Source organism: Pleurodeles waltl, chromosome 3_2 (assembly GCF_031143425.1).
Source record: "Pleurodeles waltl isolate 20211129_DDA chromosome 3_2, aPleWal1.hap1.20221129, whole genome shotgun sequence".
Taxonomy (NCBI): Eukaryota; Metazoa; Chordata; class Amphibia; order Caudata; family Salamandridae; genus Pleurodeles; species Pleurodeles waltl.
The window spans coordinates 159,554,435-159,576,602 of record NC_090441.1 but is presented as its reverse complement, the minus strand read 5'-3'; the positions used below and the strand labels follow the sequence as shown (position 1 = coordinate 159,576,602).

The 22,168-nt window shown below is 44.2% G+C and overlaps 1 protein-coding gene across 1 annotated transcript in view; it reads right to left on the bottom strand.

Annotated features, from left to right (window-relative positions):
• Window positions 1-6,791: 6,791 nt before the first annotated feature.
• Window positions 6,792-22,168, bottom strand: part of LOC138286624 (coiled-coil domain-containing protein 110-like) — a 49,596-nt gene continuing 34,219 nt past the window's right edge. The window contains exons 5-6 of the mRNA XM_069227060.1: window positions 12,359-12,528; window positions 6,792-7,384 (exon numbers count right to left, since the gene is read on the bottom strand). Of these exons, the coding sequence (XP_069083161.1) occupies window positions 7,239-7,384; window positions 12,359-12,528 (316 nt within the window). The 3' untranslated portion in view covers window positions 6,792-7,238. The remainder of the gene's footprint in view (window positions 7,385-12,358; window positions 12,529-22,168) is intronic.

Below are 22,168 nucleotides of genomic sequence, written 5' to 3'. Positions count from 1 at the left end.
TGCGTGCCAAGTATCCAGAATCTGAACTGATCTTTCCAGAAAGTCTTAACGACCCACCTATTCAGAATTTCTCTTAATGTTATCCCTTCTGCTACTCAAAGACCCTACACCAACTTATTATTTTTAGAAAAACTTAGCCACCTTTCAGAACATACCTCCATTTCTCAATAAAAAAAAAATTATGAACCTTTTCATTTATGACACCAGTACTCTTGCCATTATCTAAAACCCACTTACTCAAAGTAACAAAAATAGAAAGTAATTAACCTTCAGGGTGCATTGTTTGTTTTCGCTGCACAACAGGACAGAGGTGTGTTCTCCCATACCTGCCAGGGCTTCCATGAATTACAACTTCTCTGAGGCCTTGAGCAAACTTCCTAGGAAAGATAGACCAGTAGGGTCATGATCTGATGAAGAGCACTGTGCAGCTGGACAACAATCCCAAAATGAACCATTTGCAAAGACAGAGTTTGATGCACATCTTCCTCTCCTGGTTATGGGCTGTGATAGTTGCCTGACTTGGGCGAAGAACCCTTTTGCGAGACCTTCACTGTAAAGGAAACACTGTGTGTTCATAATTCAGCCCCAGTCCCATCCTACAACACAACTGTTAAATAAGTCTATGGAAGTAAGTGTATCACATGTGCATTGCACAGACCCGGTTTCAATTTGAAGAGAGCCTAGGTACAGTCCCAGGGAGGTACTTTTATGTCACAGATCTAAGACAACCTTGGAGAGACTGGTATGTGTGACTAACTTTTGTCCGCAAACTAACAAGGTCCGAAAGCATATTAATAAAAATTGGCACATTTTTCAACAGAACATCGACAGCACGCTTTGATCACCTGTTTGCGTTCAGGAAGGGCTAAGGCATCAAAGATCATTTAGTCCATTCCACTAACACTCAACCCAAAGCTAGTCGTCCACGGTTGGACACCATGTTGGGACTAACCCCCTATTGATATCAAAATTGTGTTGCATAGGCATTTACCTTTAGCACAAAGAATTTTAAACATGGTTCTGTGGTGATTGATTTGACACATATCTAATTGTAACACCAAAAATGTTGTTTATGCAGTGTGGTGTCCTTGTTCTCTAATTTATGTTGGTCAAACCACTCAACCAGTTAAGACATGCATTTGCCAACACCGGTGTAAAATCAGGTGTTCGGTTATGACAGCCCTATGGTGCCACATTTTCTTGAACATAACTATTCTGGAAACGACATGAAGTGACAAGTTATCGACATCATATCGACTCCATTGAGGGGAGGGGATTTTTTAAAAATCCTGAAGCAAAGAGAAGCGATGTGGATCGAACGGAGTGATTCTATTAATAATGGATTGAACACAGTGGAAGCGTGGCAAGCACACATACCAGAACTGGAAAATGGATGAGTCTAAATGGCATGCTGGACGATGTATGTTGTTCTGTGGTACAAACAGGACATGTTTTATAAGGTACATTTTGATTATCATTGCAGAGATTGGTTGTAGAGTGCCTCATTTTACATCCTGATGATTTCCTGCGGCTGAAGAGAAGAAATGTTTTTGATTTGTACCATTCTATTACATATAGAAGTTCTTCAAGATGTGCGTCCTGAGATTAGTGAAGATTGATTCTCTTCCTTGTCACATGTCAAGGTACCTTTTCAATCCTTATGTTAACAATCCGGTATGGATGGTTCACATTAGGTATATTTACATTGTGCTTTTTGTTCATTTTTTATTACTGTATGGGGAAGCTGCACGCAGCCTACTGCATAATTGTTTCTTTACTCTTCCTTGCAGGAGCTACATATTTTCTATTTTTCGACGACTTAATCATCTGCCACATGTCTTAATTATGTCCACTCTTTGGTGTAATTATCCCCCTTTTTATTCCGATCTGCAGGATATTGACTCCATTATCTGACATGATTCTTACTTGGATAATATTTGATTCCCTTGGTACATTATGTTCTGTATTTTTGCATGTGTGCATGGTAGACTTATATAGCATAGTGCTCGTCTAATGATGTATTGTGCGGTTTAAGCTAATTCTGACCCCTGGGGCTGTCACTCCTTTTCACTATCCATTATAACCTGTTTTGATTATGGTAATTTTACATGTGTAGAGCTGTAATTATAGCCATGGGCCCCTCACTCATGCGTTGTACGGTGCGGTTCAAGCCTCGTCTTGAACGCCTGTTTTTCTTTAAGTTAGAGATGACATGCGACCACAGCATCCGCCCTGTACTAACAGCGTCATGTTGCCATATTGAGTGGCGGGGTGCTGTTCGGAGCCCCACCCCCCTCGCTCACACACTGGACGGTGCAATATAAACCTCGTCTTGAACGCCCGCTATTTAATTATGCGCGGAGACGACGCACATCTAGAGCCTCCTCGTGGAATGATAGCGTTCATGCCGCTATACCGAGCGGTGATGTTCTAACTCGAGTGGATTCCTGACCCAGCACTTGTGGCAACCCTTGTAATTAAATATCTTTTGATACGGTTGGGCATCATCCTGCTGGAATCCGAGTGGTACTCCTCCCTGTCACAAGGGCATTAATGAGCTATTAATGTACTCCCCATGACCAATTGGTAATGGTCTACTTTTTTTTACAGTGCTACTGATGACGCAGAAAAAGAAGGACCTACATATATACATATATCAAGTAACCAAAATCGTATAATGTAGTGTGATTTTAGCAAAGAAAATAATGTATGAGGGAAATTGTGCCCTCGGAGTAGTTAGTCATTATTATAAACGAGCTTTATTAATCATGAAGAATTGAAAAATGTCATAATTGCAAATATGTGCTATGATTTCTTGTTGAAACTGTTTTATGCTTAGCTTAAATTTAGTAGAGGCTTTGGCCTAATCGCCTGGACTCAAATTCAACTGCATGGTTTTCACTTGCATTACAAAATATATTATTTCACTTTAAAGGTTGTATTTTTCCAGCAGAAATGACTAATACACTTATCTCCAAGGTTTCGTGCTAGGCCGGTCTCATCCCCTTTGATACAAGGTCAGTCTCTGCAGGTGCGGACAATAAAAGTACTGATACCAAAATAATTGGCAAACCTTGTTGCAACTTGTGTTCCAAGGCTCCAAGGACAATGTATGCATAAATGAGTACTAGGAGAAAGACACTATTAATTGGTCAATTTGAAGCCACCCTATGAACCCTCCAATTGAAGACCCTGAAGTATTTGGAAAGTTTCTTACTTAAACCCACCGGACAAAGAGAAGTCAGCCATTTTCCTTGATGCCATCTTTGAAGCCAAATGCCAGACGTCATCTCGGACGACATCTTGATGCCTATTTCTCTATTCCAGAGAAAGAGATTGAGATAAATTGCCCCGTCTTGTCCATGCAGTAACTTTGCCCCTTTCTCCTTGCTGCTGCAAGGAAATTTGCCCTTAACTCTGCCCCTTTGATATCTGCCCCATGCTGATCGAACCAGCTACCTGAAGGACGAAGACCTTCCTTGTATGCTGATTGTATTTGGTAATTATGAAAGGATAATTGTATTATGCATTGTGTTTTTCCTTTTAGGTACCAACTGCTAGTTTGATAGGGCCCAAGCTAGAAGTTTTCCAAATTTGTGTTAACTAAATTCATTTTGCATGAAGCCCCACATGCCGATGCTAATTAGAGGTTAGTCGAGGTATTCCCCTGATGCACCATGCTAAATTGAAATCTTGTTATGCTGACCGATGTATGCAATTAGTCAAATTCAATTACTCATATTAGGGATTTGCATTGCCGTAACCGAGTGTATTATAATTCAGATTTTGCGTAGATTGCATTTCTTCCGCCGTTATGGACAGCTAGTAATGTTCGTTTACATATATAATTTGATTTTGAGACCTATATATATTGTTTTAGCTTTGTTAATATATGGAAATAAACTCATTAACTTTTAATAAACTGGTGTGGTTATTCATGACTGAAAAGTCATGTTGCGTCAAAATACCGATTGTTATTGATTCTTAATGTGTTCTTCTGACCTAGAAATAGAGTATTGGATATCGATTACAATAGTTATTGATTATTGGTTTAAGCAATTCGACTATTCTAGGATGAGGAGAGCCCAACTCGGCTAAAAGGTTCACCGACCTCCAACGTGTCCAGGTACAGGTAATTTATAAGGGCTGGACGCGTTATCACTACTATGTAGTGGATATTGGGTGTTATTGGTTCTGAATGTTTTTTTTTTTCCATGCAGCAATGAGAGTACCTCTCATATTGTGAGGATAAGCATTTCTCCATGTGATTCTGACTTTTTTGTCAACTTGGGGTCTTATACTAATTGGCTGTTCCTGTTTAACATTTATATACGATGCCAAGACCCCTGTGAGCATTTTTCCTTGGATCTCACACGTTGTGTTTTCACCTAGGTGTTAGTTGTCTTCACATTAGGTTGGTGTTCTCCTGGTTTCTTGGCCTGAACTCTTACTGTTATACAATTACTGGACATACTCCTATCTTCTATTTAACTTATATTTCTCTATTATTGGAGTCCTTTTATCTCTTGGTCTTGATGAGACCCCCTTATCTTACAGAAGTTTGAAACGCCGTCATCGGTCATTGGTGAATCTAGCAACACAACCCTTTGATACAAATTAGGTTATTAAAATGACAATTGATGGTTTTAGGTCACTTATGTTGAGGGTATTGAAAACCTTTTAATGTGAATGCTGTAAACAAACTTGATTGTTTGCACTATGGTTTTTGATTTGGGTTCCTAGTGTTTGACACCATTTTGTGCGTCTGTAACTCATTATACGTAGGCGTGTTTGATGTAAATTAAATATGAATATAAATCATTTTTAAATTCTAAACATTGTGTTGTTCTGAATGTAATGGGACTCCCTCTGTCATCTTAGTGGTTATTATTTAGATATTTATTTAGTTTCATTGAGTATCTATATATTGTTGGAGAAGAACCAATGTTTTTTGGATACATATGGGTTACCATCCTGGAACTCTGTGGGGCAAGTACTGGTTGGAACCGTAGCGGTCCCAAGACATCTGCGCTAGGGAAGGCAGTCTTGCATTATTTCCAGTGGAACTGGCTTCTCAAATCTGAATTCATGGGGTTACTACGGAGTTCATTAATAGGAGATGGAAGTTTAAGGTAACCAAAATTATTGTACGTGACAAGGTATGGAATTCCTATCTAATTTAATCCATGAATCCCTTATTTTTCCAAGGAAAATATATTCACGGTGTTTCAATTATTACAACACAAATCAGCTGAATCAACGAGAAAACAATATCTATATATATATATATCTATATAGAGATATATATATATAAATATATATATATATCGTCGATGGATGCGGACGGGCTGACCAGGCCCCGCTGAAGAGCGGAAGCCCCGAAGGGCCACCGGAGCGCTTCTACTATTGGTGTCGATATGCTAACACTAAACCGGTACAGTTGAATTTTCGATATTTAGCTAACTTTCCCGATTCGAAATATGGAGCGAAGAGGAACACGTCCGAACCCGATGGCGGAAAGAAAACAATCTAAGATGGAGTCGACGCCCATGCGCAATGGAGCCGAAAGGGAGGAGTCCCTCGGTCTCGTGACTCGAAAAGACTTCTTCGAAGAAAAACAACTTGTAACACTCCGAGCCCAACACTAGATGGCAGGATAATGCACAGCATGTGTATCTGCAGCTACACATGCCACCAAACAGAGAGAGAGAGAGAGAGAGAGATAGATAGATAGATATTTCTTCTGTATGTAATACAGTTGTATAAACTGATCCAATGAAGGTATATTAGTGCAATGATTCAATTAAAAGCTTAAAAACAATGGTCAGTTTTCAATTAATAATTGAAATGTTAATGAACGTGGAGGTTGAACCCTTCTGGGTAAACCTCAGTGACTATAATTTCTGCAGCGCAGGCGATGCTCAATCTCTTCCTCTGAAGGTCAGTGGAATGCTGGAGATACTAGGGCAGGTCCAAAACAGGCACTGTGGAAGGGCACTATCTTTTTAGAGTCAGGGATCACAAGATGAAGCAGTTCCCGCCATCAGAGTGACCACTTACAGCAGGCAGCAGCATACAATTCGACTTTTGGAACAGGAGGAGCAGAATCATGGAAATAGGTGGAGAGCCCCTGTACATGTACAATAGGATAAGACTTTTGTACTGTGGATCGGCGGGTGTGTTGGGATTCAGGGTTTGAGCCTCTGCAAGAGGATGACTTAGTACTACTCCATCTGAGACTTTATACATCCTCTAAGGGTAGGCACAGTTTGATAGCAACACCTGGATATGAGGGAAGAAGCAGTCTATCTGCATGCAGCTTAGCCACTCTAAGATTTGTTGTTGGTACTTAGATACAGGATAACAGATGCCATAGATGCTTTGAGATGTAGCTTCGGCCATTGGTGTAAGGCGGTGTATTAACCAATAAGACCGCCGAGGGCTCCATGGAGAGGCTATAGATCACTGAGACTCCATGTCTGATGGGGAGAATGAGTGAAGTAGAAGCTCTGTTTGAGTGTCGGCCTGTGTATTGGTTGGAAAGGAGGCAAACCAGTCAAGGACTTTATCAATGATACCCACTGAGGCAGAGAGGGATGCAAGAAAAGTTTGCTCTGTTTGTGGTTTTTTTTGTGTCTTTCCTTTTTCACCCCCAAATTAGACTTCATATATGGTGCTAGACATTGGTGGGAAAACTGCTTATTGTGTTGTTTATGAGCACATTGCGACCTTTGGCTCTGCTAAAGCCGACAGGTGGATCCCTGCACTCTTTATAAAGACAAAAGAGAACATTACACGCAAAAACACAACTTTAATCATGGCAGTTACACAGAAAAAACATATCTGTAAAACCTTGCACAATTTCTACTGTTTGTTTCATCAACACTGAGCATTATTCTCATACCATAAAACAACCTTGGGTGTTCACACACAAAGCAGAGTACTAACCACTATAAGATCAAGGCCTCATAACCTTTGGTGTTCACTAACAAACCTAGAACTGGGAAGGAAATACACTCCCATGCAACTGTAGAATATGGGCGCTCAGCCTTCTCCTTCTGGTTATGAATACAAAACCAGCTCCTTTTCCGTCCCGTATGCGGTTACCCAGAAAACCAATGTAGCCAGTGCGCCAGCATCCGTCACAGTATACCGACATACATCAGCCTCTCTTATGAAGTGAGAGGACATCCAGTAAACAGGACCCAATAACTGTCATACACTGAACACTGGACCAGTCATTTCATTTTCTTAGTAAGACGCTGCAGCATTTCCAGTCGTTCTAAGCATGCATCCACGAGCCGGTCTGTTTCTGTGTCGGCAGGGGACGCCACCGAGCATCCACTGGAACACTCTTGCTGTAAAGCACGAAGCTCTTCCTCTGCTGCAGAAAAAAAGGAGACCCAGAACATAAAATATTTTATTTAGCTCTATCCTGTATCTTACATTGAAAAGTACGACAGTTCCTAAAAACGACATTTTTCAAGACTAAAATATGTGCAGTTCTGCATTCTCTACGCAGTTTAGAAATCTATCTACGGCCTACCCCCTTTCACCAGTGCAATCACATTCCCACCGAGAATTGTGGCTAACAACTTCGTTTCTCCTCCTAATCCTTAGGAATTCTTGCTTTTTCTTCCGATGGTATATTTGGAAATTAATGTGCAGTACTTACCAGCGAGTGTGTAATAAATGTACTTTTCTTTTCTGAAGAAAAAACACTGGAGAATCATTTACTGTCATTATTAATATTGTGTGCCTACGACTGGCGATCACTAGCCCACACCACCTCCCCTGAGTAGGCCATGACCTGATGTCCTTCACTTTCCAGAGAGATTCTAGGGCTCCCATTGAGGAGACAATTGCGCACCTATTACGTGCAAAAGCCTCACATCCTGCACAACTAATAACCCAATTTCTTACACGGAGGGTTAAAACACACTAGAGATATGAATGTCCTGGTGGTCAATTTACGATCCTCTACTGTTAGCCTTTGATGTCTACGGCACAGCTGTCCCAAAACATGGAGGCATATACAATTTTCCTTTTAACTTTTGATTATACACTATTTACACTTTTATTATATATGGTCTATATCCTAGAGTCCATTTGTTTATCTCAGTCTCTGCAGGCAGTGGTCATCAGCAGGAGAAGATCTTGATCCAACCAGCTGGTGGAGGAATCCACTGTTTCTAGTTCTCTGTGAACTCTTCAAAAGTTCCATCATGAAGCATGAGAGTGGATTCTTTGGTTTTATTGTTCTGCTTTGGGCCTGCCTCATTTGAGGCCTCATCAGCCCTACAAACTGTGCTGCATAAAATGCCCTTATCTTTGAACAAGTCCTCCATTCCGGGACAGACCCAGTAGGTCTTCAGCACCTCTCCCAGTAATTCAATGCTGTAGCATCGAAATTTAGATGGTTGGTGTATACAAGAGTTGCTGCAGGCCCTCCTCTGGGCATGTCACCCTCAATTCTTGCTACAGACGCATTTTGCAGCTGAACCCGGTTCACCATGCTGCCACTTCCATTTTACTTCCAAACTTTTTGTGTTTTGTTGTATCTTGTTGTTACTTATTTTCAACAGTGAGTAGTCTCTGCAGCTGCTAGTGAGAGGGAATTGATCGAGTATGCCACGTGGAGAGTTCGTTGTTGCTCTTCTCCTCTGTGTTCCCCTCACTGGTATTGCCAGACAGTCTGGAGTGGATGTTTCAAACCTTCGTCCTGCACTGGGCCGTCCGCTGAGGTTGTGTCAGCTACTCTGTACTGGTTTTGTTTGCTTCAACAAGGTTCCTCGATATGGGTAGGTACTTCTACCCTGAGGTTTATGTTTCCTTCTACCAGTGTTTTGTTTCCACCTGTCCATATACTTGAGGGTCGGTTACTAGAGCGTAAGTCCAGCCTCTGCCTCCAGCCTCTCTGCGTGTGACCCACCTCATCTTTGGTAGACTTCATTTGTCTGAGCCTCTTCGATCAGCACTCACAGGCTCGCTCCTTTCTGTTGTTGCTCATTTCCTCTATGTTCCCATCACTGGTATTGCCAGACAGCCTTGGGTGGATTTTGCAAACCTGCGACCCGCTCTGGGCCCTTCGCACTCAGTAGAGGTCATGTTAGCCACTCGCTACTGCTTTAACCTGCTTTGGCAAGGTTCCTCAATATGGGCAGGTGCTTCCACCCTCCGGTCTCTGTCACATTCTACCAGAGTTTTGGCCCCACCTGTCCGTATGCTTGAGGGTCGGTTACTTGAGGGTCAGTTCAGTCCCTTCCTCCAGCGTCTCTGTTGTGATCCGTCTCGTCTTTGTTAGACTTCATTTGTCTGATGAGTCTTTTCTATCAGCAGTCAGTCTCACTTCTGTCCAAGTGGTCTCTCAGTGCTCCCAATCGACTCTCGAGTTGAGCATTTCTTTTGGATAACCAGGGCCTTTGTCTCCAAGTGGGCTAGGAGCTTCACTGGTACACATTTGCCACCTTAGGCAGCTCAGCCACACCTCCGCACCATGCATTTTTATCAGTGTTAAAACCTACTGGGGAGTCGGGAACTTTGTAGGTTGTTACCCCAAGACAGTTTTAATGTCTGAATAATGAGAGAACTGGACTATTATACATGCTGCTTTCAAGTTACCTCAAAGTACTTAGATTGTTACAGATAACTATAATAAAAAAACGATACTTTGTTGGGTGTTAATGGGAGCTGTCACACCTATGAAGCATTTAACAAATGGACAGCTTCTGTCGTAGATGGCAGAGCTGGCTAGAGGAATAACTATCATAATCAGAACAACACCCTCTAATGAACAGCTGGTTTAGGTTGTAAAATCCTTAAACCAAGAAGGAACCGGCCACGCAATTTTTAACAAGTTTTCAGTGCAAAATAGAAAAGTAGCCCTATCTTGTCCCTCACCATTGACAACATTTGGATGTGCTCTGCATACGGATTTGAAACAAGTGGGTGATTAGGCCCATAGCCCAAGCAGACGAGGTGTGTATTCATTCTTCTAGAGCATGGGTACTCACAAACTTTTTCTCGGGGGCCAAAATTGCAGTATGGTTTGCGGCCGAGGGCCGCACTGAAGTGACAGCGGGGGGCGGGGCTTAGAGGGGGCGGGTCTTAGAGGGGGAACAACCACCCCACCCCCTTTTTCAAAACAATGCCCCTACCCCAGTAACACACACAGCGCGCACACATACAGCGCCATCTGCTCTCACCCCTACCCCAGTAACACACACAGCGCGCACACATACAGCGCCATCTGCTCTCACCCCTACCCCAGTAACACACACAGCGCGCACACACACAGCGCCATCTGCTCCCACCCCTACCCCAGTAACACACACAGCGCCATCTGCTCTCACCCCTACCCCAGTAACACACACTGCGCCATCTGCACACAGCGCCATCTGCTCCCACCCCTACCCCAGTAACACACACAGCGCCATCTGCTCTCACTCCTACCCCAGTAACACACACACTGCGCCATCTGCACACAGCGCCATCTGCTCCCACCCCTACCCCAGTAACACACACAGCGCCATCTGCTCTCACCCCTACCCCAGTAACACACACTGCGCCATCTGCACACAGCGCCATCTGCTCCCACCCCTACCCCAGTAACCCACACAGCGCCATCTGCTCTCACCCCTACCCCAGTAACACACACTGCACCATCTGCACACAGCGCCATCTGCTCTCACCCCTACCCCAGTAACACACACTGCGCCATCTGCACACAGCGCCATCTGCTCTCACCCCTACCCCAGTAACACACACAGCGCCATCTGCTCTCACCCCTACCCCAGTAACACACACTGCGCCATCTGCACACAGCGCCATCTGCTCTCACCCCTACCCCAGTAACACACACTGCGCCATCTGCACACAGCGCCATCTGCTCTCACCCCTACCCCAGTAACACACACTGCGCCATCTGCACACAGCGCCATCTGCTCTCACCCCTACCCCAGTAACACACACAGCGCCATCTGCTCTCACCCCTACCCCAGTAACACACACTGCACCATCTGCACACAGCGCCATCTGCTCTCACCCCTACCCCAGTAACACACACTGCGCCATCTGCACACAGCGCCATCTGCTCTCACCCCTACCCCAGTAACACACACTGCGCCATCTGCACACAGCGCCATCTGCTCCCACCCCTACCCCAGTAACACACACAGCGCCATCTGCTCTCACCCCTACCCCAGTAACACACACAGCGCCATCTGCTCTCACCCCTACCCCAGTAACACACACAGCGCCATCTGCTCTCACCCCTACCCCAGTAACACACACTGCGCCATCTGCACACAGCGCCATCTGCTCTCACCCCTACCCCAGTAACACAGCGCCATCTGCTCTCACCCCTACCCCAGTAACACACACAGCGCGCACACACACAGCGCCATCTGCTCTCACCCCTACCCCAGTAACACACACAGCGCGCACACACACAGCGCCATCTGCTCTCACCCCTACCCCAGTAACACACACACACACACAGCGCACACACACAGCGCAATCTGCTCTCATGCCTACCCCAGTAACACACACTACATTAAAAACAAATAAATAAATAACCAAAGAGCCTTACCTGACTCAAAGCACTGTAAAGATGCCACAAATGTGGAACAGCAGGCAGGCAGGCGGGCAGCAGACGTGGAGCCGGTGACAGGAAGCAGACGACCAAAGCCCCATAAAAGTTAGCTGCAAGCGCTGACTTTTATGGGGCTTTGGCTTCCAGGATCGTCAGGGCAACGCCATAAACAATGGCCGCCGTATGTAAACATAGAGGAGGGCCGCGGGAGCATGCTCCCGCGGCCCTCTTCTATGTTTACATACTGCTGCCATTATGATGTGGCGTTTGGTGTGCGTCTCGCGGGCCGCCAAGCTAGGTCCGTGGGGCCGCTGGCGGCCCGCGGGCCGTACTTTGAGTACCGTTGTTCTAGAGGAATCTTACAGACTTCTTCCAGTCTTGGGTGCTGCAGGATGGCGTTAGAGGCTTGCTTGTTAGACATGCCTAGTTGCAACACCTTGCCCGCACAGAGAGATATGATCGTCTGCCTTCATTGTGCACCGTGAAACCAGGACACCAGTGTTCCTAGCGTGGATACACCAATTGATCAAATTGTGCAAACCAAAATAAATCACCCTATCCCAGTGCACAAGATGTACTATATACAAACATTGGGAACACTTGGAACGGGACAATCCCCAATATAAAGGGCTACAAAAAAGCACACTCTCCACTCACGTATTGTGCCCCATTTGTGCTTGAGCACCATAATACCAAAACTAAAAATGACCATTTACGTTTTCTGAAAGCAGACCTGCTCATGGGTAGTCGTCTCAAATGTCTCACCTGCACGCTGCCGCTCACGCACACTTGCAAGGGAGGCCTGCGCCGCTGCTAGTTGCTGGTTCAGCCGCTCTTCCTCTGCCCTGAGCTGGCGCTCTCGCTCTTCAAGAGATGCCAAGGTGGCCTTCGATTTGGCTTCCAGCTGTTGGAGCTGACCAACATCTGTCTGCTCACTAGAAAAAGACCAGAAATTATATTTAAGGCTTGCGGACTGGTACGTACAACCTAATGCCACTCTTGGACTTAAAACAGATACCTGGACTAATCACTGTGCACACAGTGCCTTAGCAGGACAATGCACTTTTACAGTGGCTGGCACATCTTAAAAAGCACAAATAGCGGGGGCAGTATTTATCAGTATTAGTTCGAGACAGACTCCCAACTCAGTGTATGACAACCTGATCGGGTCAAATGAAAATTGGGGTGATTAGAGGTTTTTTAAACTCAAAACATTTTATAGTTTGGTTTTGAGGTGGTTGAACCCTTAAATATCCTTTTCCGAAGTTTGCATGTAACAAGGAATTCTGTTCCTGTTACTCACCCCTTTGTGATAGCAGATTTAGTGACTATAAAACCTTAAGTCTCCTAACTTTTAAACATATTACTGTACAACTTTACTATGTAAATAAACTAAGGGACCTATTTCGAGTTTGGAGGACAGGAAAGCTTTTCTGCCAAGCTCCCAACAGGGTGGCCCACTGGCCTAGCGGGAAACAGGCTACAGCATAGTCTACGGCTCATAATCGAGCCAGCGACAATGCTGTCGCAGCTGGGTGCACCCGCACCCTCACTGCATGGACAGTGCAGCCCCCTCCCCTCCCATGGCCCCCTGCACCCACTTCTCCACCAGCCTTTTCATGGCAGTGCTGCCGTCATGAAAAGGCTGGTGGAGAAGGGGTTGTAATCCCCAGGGCAGCGGTGCCCTGGCGGATTAGGACCACCACCATCCTCCAGACCGCCGGGACCTGAGATCCTGGCGGATCTGGTGGTTCGACCGCCAGGGTTGTAATGTGGGGTCCAGCCCGCCACACTCTTAATCATGCCCTAAGTGTTTCAGGGTATTTTGATTGTCTAGTTAGTTGGTTGGCAAGTGGGTTTTCGCCACTCCTACATCTCATGCATGAATTTCACGTCCATGACATTATGAGTCATTCTGATATCCATAAGGCATTGATCAGGTCTCTAGTGTGGCAAATATTAATTTTAATAACTGAAATAAAACTGCACAATTTGAAACTGGGTTTATCAGCCAAGTGCTGGTACATTGTCAATTTAAAAGGCACACTTGATTCCAATGCAGTGGACAAATACATTACAGTGAAAGTCTGAATATGACCTTCTTTGTTTTCCAATGTGCTCCTACTGTCAATGTTAAAATCTGGAAGACATAAAATTAGAGCTATCAAGAATCTAAAAAATGATGGCTAGCCAGAGAATACATTTGTGAGCAAGGTATGTAAGCTAGGCATAGAGGAATCTCAGTTACAATATTTGTAGCCACATATGACTTCATAAGTGACAAGAATATACATTCACTACTTTTAAACAGACTTTACCTCTGCATCAACAAAAACACAATAATGCATTCTATTGCCCACTATCATAATACACTCAATGTGGCATGGCAGATTGGCAGCCTGTCTAATACTTTGTAGCATCTGGGTAGTGTGCTGCCTGGATGGCCACATCCCAATCCATCGTTTTTCGCCAGCCAAGCCACCTTGGTTTGGACCAAACCATATGCAAATCAGCCTTGAACCCGCTCCTCATGGAACAGTCCAGCCAATACTGCCAAGCCAGGTCCTCGCTGAGCCGTAATACAAGCGAATTAGGAAGGGGTTTCGCCCTCCTAACGGCTCATCAGCCAGGCATAACTTGATTCCAGTGGGACAGGTATACCCTGATGTGGGTCCCGTGCACACTGTGTCATCGGAACCAAACTATACCCGGCTGATGAGCTCATGAGAAGGTTCTGGGTTGCTTGTGTTCCAGTTCAGGGAGGACCTGGCCTGGCAGTTCGGGTTAGACTGCTCCCCTCTGAGCAGGATCAACTCATTTGCGTATGGCTGGTTACAAAATGAGGAGGCATGGTGCGCAAAATAATGGACTGGGATGCGGCCCAAGTAATTACCAGTGGCAGAGATTCATTCCAGCATTCCATCCTGCACTTTATGTATACTTTATTATAAATGTGTCCTCATAATTCACAACTTCAGTAGAATTCTATTAGTCAAGTCCTTATGTTACAAAATTAAAAACAAAGGTGTGGCGCAAGACGTGCTGTGCCACTGATCCTAGTTCAATAGGTAGCACCAGGGTCTGAATATTACATTTTGGTTGGCAAAGTCTATTAAATAAATCCATCAGTCTATATTATAATAATTATTAAAACATGAATCCGAGTCCTTGTTTGAGGCCTGAAGAGGCCACAGAATTTAATTAGCCGAAACATGTTAACATTTCCTCAGAGGAGTCAACTTTATTAAATAAGAACTCATGGACTCATTGTTCGTTGAAGACTTAGGCCACCAAAAGGTAAGCAGCACATCAAGACTCCACACAGGTAGACGAGTGACTGGGGATTGAAGTGAAGGACAAGACAGTTCCAATGTGAAACAAGACCTAATAGTGTGGGAAAAGAAGAGAGGTCAGTGTGTTGATTTTCAACGCCCCAGACTACCAACTCATGCCCGCCCAGTCTGGGGCAATAAAAATCAGCACCTTCTGCTGGACTTTTGAAGGCATTAATAATCAGAGGAAATGCACGGAGCAGAGCCTGCGACTAGATGAACTTGAAGGTATCCCCTCGAGAACCAATGGAGGGAAAATGCAGGACACACAACAGAGGGCACTTTCTATTCAGAGCTGTGGCAAAGAGTTCCACGTAAAGATGTCCCCATTAGGAGATTATACTAGTTACGCTTTGGAATTAAGTTCCCATATGTAATTCTCAGAGACAAGTAACTTAAGGCACCCACTTTCACATTCAGAGTGCCCACTGATAAAATGCCCCTTTACTGAGCCCACTGCCAAAAATGCAAGGCCTTCCAACACAGGGCCCACAAACCCACACTGACCACCTGCCTGCCTGTTGAAGTGGACAGAGTAATATTGACAAATAGGTCCTGAACTACATACCATGAGGTGGCTGAAAGTAAGGCCTTCAGGTCAAGTGGCCTACTTGCAACTCTATCACATTTAATTGAATGTGTTGGTGCAACGTGGACCAAAGAGTGCAATGTTATCTCACACACTGTTGAGTGGCCAATCCAAGTGAGGATTCAGTATGTATAATGACTTGGAGGGACACATCCTCCAATAACAGTCCAGGAGGACAGAATGGAAGATCTCTGTAAAAGCTGAGAGGCTTCCCATTCACCATCATGTGTGTGACACCAACAGGATGCATGTGGTCATCAAGTGCAAGGGTGGTAAGTTCTGGATGCCATGCATCCTTGGCCAGCCCTAGGATGATACATCATCGCTCCACCCCTGTTCCAGCCCTCCTGCACAGCATTCTGTGACAATCTAAAATGGCGCAGTCAGGTTTTCCCTGAACAGAGCTTGTCTAAGGGCCCCAGCTGCACACCTAGCTGACATCACTGCCAGATCCCTTCCCATCAAAACTTGAAAGGTGAGCCAGATGTCTGGGCTTCCTCCTATTGCCCCAGCCAAGGTACAGTGCGACAAGCTAATTATCAGATGCAGATTCCCCCCCGCCCCTCACTCCTTCCATCTCCCAGTAACTGAGTCAGTTACTGATAATTGCTCCTTTTGTGTGTAGAGGCCTTTGTTCCCTCTGCTGTCTAACTTAAGCGGCAAAAATGCAAATTATGCAACACATTCTATGGCAGTATTACTGTCACTCATGTAGTCTCCATACAACATTTTTGTGAAATATGGATGTTATGCAACTTCTGTATCAAATGCAGTAAATCCATAATTAGTTGGTAAACATGGATCCACAGACTAGCATACATCAATTGACCATCACCACTAACCCCTATTTTATTAACAACTTATTCAAGAAAATTAAACAAAACCTAAATATTCTAATTCCAGTTTCCAATCACTGTCCATTCCTACTTGCACTTTGAAGGAAACAGCTTTTTCAAGATAGCCATTAAAAAATAAACATGTAATGTAAAAAAATATAAACATTAACCTGTTTAATATTGTCCAATATGACTGGTGAGGGATTCTGGTGACAAACTACGAGTCACCAGAACCCAAGATGGCAAAAACGAAACATAATATGTTACCCATAATTACGTTTTTTTACATCACATGGTTATTTTTAAATAGCTTGAAAAACTGTTCTTTCAAAGAAATGTTTGTTAGAAATAGGGTCTTTGGCTGGCAGTCAGGTTACCATCTGTCCATGCGAAGACCCACACCCTAGTAAGGGTAAAGGAGAATCACCCTCAGCTAACCCCCACTCACCCTCTTGGTAGCTTGGCACGAGCAGGCAGGCTTAACTTCAGAGTGCTAGGTGTAAAGTATTTGTACCAACACACACAGTAACTTAATGAAAAGACTGACACAACACAGGTTTAGAAAAATAGAAAATATTTATCTAAACAAAACAAGACCAAAACGACAAAATCCACCATACACAAGTCAAGTTATTAATTAAAAAGCAAAAAGAGTCCTAAATCCTTGAGAAAACTATGCTAACACTGTTAGCATTGAAAAGTACCTGGGTAGCATCAAAATAACACACACGGGCGAGTGTGCGTCGAAAAAGGTTAGCGGTGCGTCGATTTCTCACCCGCAAGCAAGGTCGTGCGTCGTTTCTCCTTCTCCGGTCAGATCTGCGTGCGTCATTTCTTTCCCCGCAGGAGAGAGAAGCGTTGATCTGGACAAAACACCTCGGGTCCGGACAGGTTTGCGTTGTTTTTCCGCACCCAGCGATGTTGCATCATTGCAGCCTCCGTCAGCGATGTCGCGCAATGTTTTTCCAGCGGCGTATTAGGATTTTCCAGCTGTGTTGCAGGCAGAGCGTCAATTTCAGCTGCGCAGCCGGCAGCGCATCTTTTTTCAGCCGCGCTCAGGAGGTTGCGCTGAAAATATCCCCGCACAGCAGTCTGCATGTGGATTTCCAACCTTGGGCTGCCAGCTTCACCTGTCAAGGCCCCAGGAACTGGATAGGGCACCACTTGGCAGCGCAGGAGTCTCAGCAGAGAGTCCAGGTGGTGACAGGGGAAGTCTTTTATGGCCCTGAGACTTCAACAACAGGAGGCAAGCTCAGGACAAGCCCTTGGAGATTTCTTCACAAGCCGGAATGCACAACAAAGTCCAGTCTTTGTCCCCTTTCACCAGGCAGAAGCAGCAACTGCAGGATAGCTCCACAAAGCACAGTCACAGGCAAGGCAGCACTTCTCAGCTCTTCTCCAGGCAGAGGTTCCTCTTGATGTCTAGAAGTGATCTAAAGTCTGTGGTTTTGGGTGCCCTCCTTATACCCATTTTGTCCTTTGAAGTAGGCTTACTTCAAAGAAAAGTCTCTCTTGTTTGTGAGATCCTGCCTTGCCCAGGCCAGGCCCCAGACACACACCAGGGGGTTGGAGACTGCATTGTGTGAGGGCAGGAACAGCCCTTTCAGGTGAGTGACCGCTCCTCCCCTCCCTCCTAGCACAGATGGCTCATCAGGATATGCAGGCTACATCATAGCTCCCTTTGTGTCACTGTCTAGAGAGAGGTGCAACCAGCCCAACTGTCAAACTGACCCAGACATGGAATCCACAAACTGGCAGAGTCACAGAATGGTTTAAGCAAGAAAATGCTCACTTTCTAAAAGTGGAATTTTCAAACACACAATCTTAAAATCAAATTTACTAAAAGATGTATTTTTAAATTGTGAGCTCAGAGACCCCAAACTCCACATGTCTATCCGCTCCCAAAGGGAATCTACGCTTTAATCATTTTTAAAGGCAGCCCCCATGTCAACCTATGAGAGGGCTAGGCCTTGCAACAGTGAAAAACGAATTTGGCAGTATTTCACTGTTACGACGTATAAAACACATCAGTATATGTCCTACCTTAAACATACACTGCACCCTGACCATGGGGCTACCTAAGGCCTACCTTAGGGGTGTCTCACGTGTAAGAAAAGGGAAGGTTTAGGCCTGGCAAGTGGGTACACTTACCAAGTCGAAATTACAGTTAAAAACTACACACACACAGACACTGCAGTGGCAGGTCTGAGCCATGTTTACAGGGCTACTAAGGTGGGTGGCACAACCAGTGCTGCAGGTCCACTAGTAGCATTTGATTTACAGGCCCTGGCACCTCTAGTGCACTGTACTAGGGACTTACCAGTAAATCAAATATGCCAATCATGGATAAACCAATCAACAATAGCAGTGGTAAAGTGCTCAGAGTTAAAAAAAACAAAAGGTCATAAAAAATAGGAGGCATGAGGCAAAAAGATTGGGGATGACCCTGCATAAGAAAAAAAAGTCTGACACCCATTATTAGGTTTTTTACATCATGGTTATTTTGAAATAGATAGCTTGAAAAACTGTTCTTTCAAACAGAGAAGTGTTTATTGGAAATAATGAGCAAAACACTGGACTATACGGTTTCTTGTCTGCAGTACAAAAACGAGAATAATAATTATGTATTTAAGCTCGAAGAATTTTAGCAAAAACAATTGGCTTTGTTAAAAAAAAAAAAAGTATACGAAAATAACGTTGAACCTTTCCTTTGAAAAACGCGGCTAACAATGGTCACAGATTGGAATTTGAAGGCTTAGGTTTAGTTGGCCTTTCAAGAATGGACTATTCATAAAACAATGGAAAATTGTTGAGGCCTACAGAGATGTGTGTTTCTGTGGCTGTGATGTTTACTGTATAAGTATGGATTTACCACACATGCCACATAATGTTTTTAGAGTTCAGTAAAAATGTTGCCTCTAACTAAAATAGATCACAATAACAATGCCAAAAAAGTGCAGCATAATGTCATATAATTTGTCTTATCTTGTCACATACTTTTATAACCCTGCAGCAAAATCTGGTCCTCTCTTGCTGCATAAACTTAGTGGTCCTAACAATGGCAAAAACTCTGCAATGTGGTTTAGGGTCTGACAATTATAAAATTCATATTTCACAGGGGGCTGTGAAATATTTTTCCATATGTTAAAGTCTGTTGTGAAATATGCGTTATTGTACCATATCGCTTTGTGCAATAAAAATACCCAAACAATATACAACACACATTGAGATGTGCATAGGATGATATACTATTTAATACCATTGTTGAGGGTGGGGAGGGGTTCCTGCTGATCTTCTGACTGCTTAACTGCAATCCCTACCATGACCATACGTAGACACAGTTATCAGTATATGCTACACAACTATATTGCATGTTGGGCTAAATTGGTTGAAAGTGGGGCATGTTGGAACTACATAAAAACAAATACATTCACACAATCCATTGAACACATGATAGATAGATAATCTTTATTGCTTGATTAATAAAAACCATTGCAATATAGTGCATACTAAAAAGCCAATATTGGACGAATTAAACCAACTACAAAAGTAAAAAAGTTAAGACCTTAAAATACATAAAAACAGTGAGGGCAGAAATTATGTCAAAGGCTAATTAGGGACCCAAGTCCAATATGGCTGATGATACACCTTCATATTCAAACTCAGTAAAAAAACAATTATATGCAATGTCATAAAAACATTTTAAAAGTCTGATTTTGTGAGAAGGTGATGCTGCCTTAAACGCGGCCTGTCATTTAAGAATCTACAACCAGGGTCCCGTAGGAACTGGCTGGGAGCAACTGAGCTGACATGACATTTAGAAGGTGAGCCAGATTAGGACAGTCCAACTTCTTCTTGAGCAGCTTGAAGCTACATGTTAATGAGGGGACCTTTGCCTGAATCGAGAGCAGGTGCTGCTTACATTTCAATCGGGGTTCAAGAAGGGCTCCTAGCTATTTGCATAACTGCACCACCTCCACTTTTTCCCCCCCAGAAACCAAGTGGAAGATTTATAATTCGCACTAAGGTGCCACATCAATTTCGTTTTGGCCTGGTTTATTTCTAGGCCTTGCTGAGCCATAAAAGTTTTAAGAGCTGTTATACTCTGTTGCAGACCCAATGACTCAACGCCATCGGAGTACTGTAGGCACCAGACTTCCTCAGGGCCAAAAGCCAGTGGAAGGCGGTTTACTTGTGCTAGCACACCGGCAGGATCTGCCAGATACAAATTAAACAGGATTGGAGCCAAGACACAGCCTTGCTTTAAGTCGATCTTTGTAGGTATTCTTTTTGTTAGTCTGGTGCCATTTCCAATTTTAACCTGAACCCAGGTGTCGGTGTAAAGATCTATAATAGCTATTAGCAGATTATTCGGGATTCCCCATTTGGCCAGCTTGGACCAAAGCCTTTCCCTGGGAACCCGGTCAAAGACAGACTTAAGATCGATAAAGCAGGCATAAAGGCTCAATTTCCTGTGGCTGGCCTTTTCTACAATGAGGGAGAGAGCTATTAGGTTTGTTGCCCAAAAGCCTGTCGAAATCTTGGGAGTAGCTTGTTTTCATCTGCCCAGGTTTGGAGTTGGTGTAACAGAAAGGATGCCTAAATTAGATTCAACATTGTTAAGAGCAATTAACCTGTAGTTCGTAGGCAAAGCAGGATTTCCACTTTTATAAATTGTGTGCACGATGCTGCTTCTTCACAATTCTGGGATCCATTTAGCGTGAGTTATGGTGCTAAAAAGTGACGAAAAGTACTGCGCCCAATATACTGGATCTCCTTTAAAGATGGCATTGGGGAGGCCATTGGGTCCGGCAGCCCCTTCAGACTTCATTTTCTTAATCAGACCGGCTAGTTGTTCTGGCACCCAGACTTGATCATTATCTGCTCTCTCCGAGTTGGCCAAAGGCTTCCCCTCTGCTTGGTGACAAGTCACTTTCTAGGTGCAGCTGGGCCACAAGCAACTGGGTTGAAGACTTAACTGGCGTTTTTCCACCATCTGTTGAGCCATACAAGCTGCAGATGTGACTCTCCCAGGAAGTTGAGTCAATCCCAAAGCTATGGTGTTTTTTACCGAGCGCCAGCTCGTTCGCCAATTCCCAAAAGAACTTGCTGATTGGCATTTTACTTGGCCGGAGTAACTTGGACCATGAGGTTTCTTGAAAGCTTTTCTTTGCGGTCCAACGGTTGATGCAGTACTTTTTTTTTTCATGACCCAAAGGGTGAGTTTGTGTCAGGCCTCACCCTGAAGGGACGCTTTTACCAGGTTCTGGATTGTTGCAGGATTTGTGATTTCTGAGTGCGCAAGGCCTTATTAAACCAGGCCTGTCTGTCTCGACCCCCCTGAGTTGAAAGCCTGTTGTTGAATTGGAAGTGGCAGGAAATTCTGCTAGCAGAAAGCGAATTAACTCAGACCACTGGGAAGTGATCGCTCTCGTATTTGATAATTGAGCAGGTTTTGCCGCTTGCAAAAGTTATGGATGCTGGAGTGTCCTTCTTGCTGTTCCCGTTTAACAATGTTCGGCCTAAATTTTCCAGGTGTTTCCTATTTGCGCTTGCAACTCGGTTCTTTGCAATTCCCCCTCTTGCGGCTAACAAGTTGAGATTGAAATCGCCAGTGATGATGAATATGGGCTCATTATGCTGTTTTTGTAAGACCATAATTAATTCACCCAACGCTTCCACTTTACCCCCTTTACGTGCTTTTTTTGGGTGGATGTAAACACTTAGAAGGATTAATTCTGCTTGACTGCCGTGGGGCCTGTCAAGTGTAACTTTGGTGTCCTGGATCCAACTTGACCCTGTGTCAACTGTGACTTTA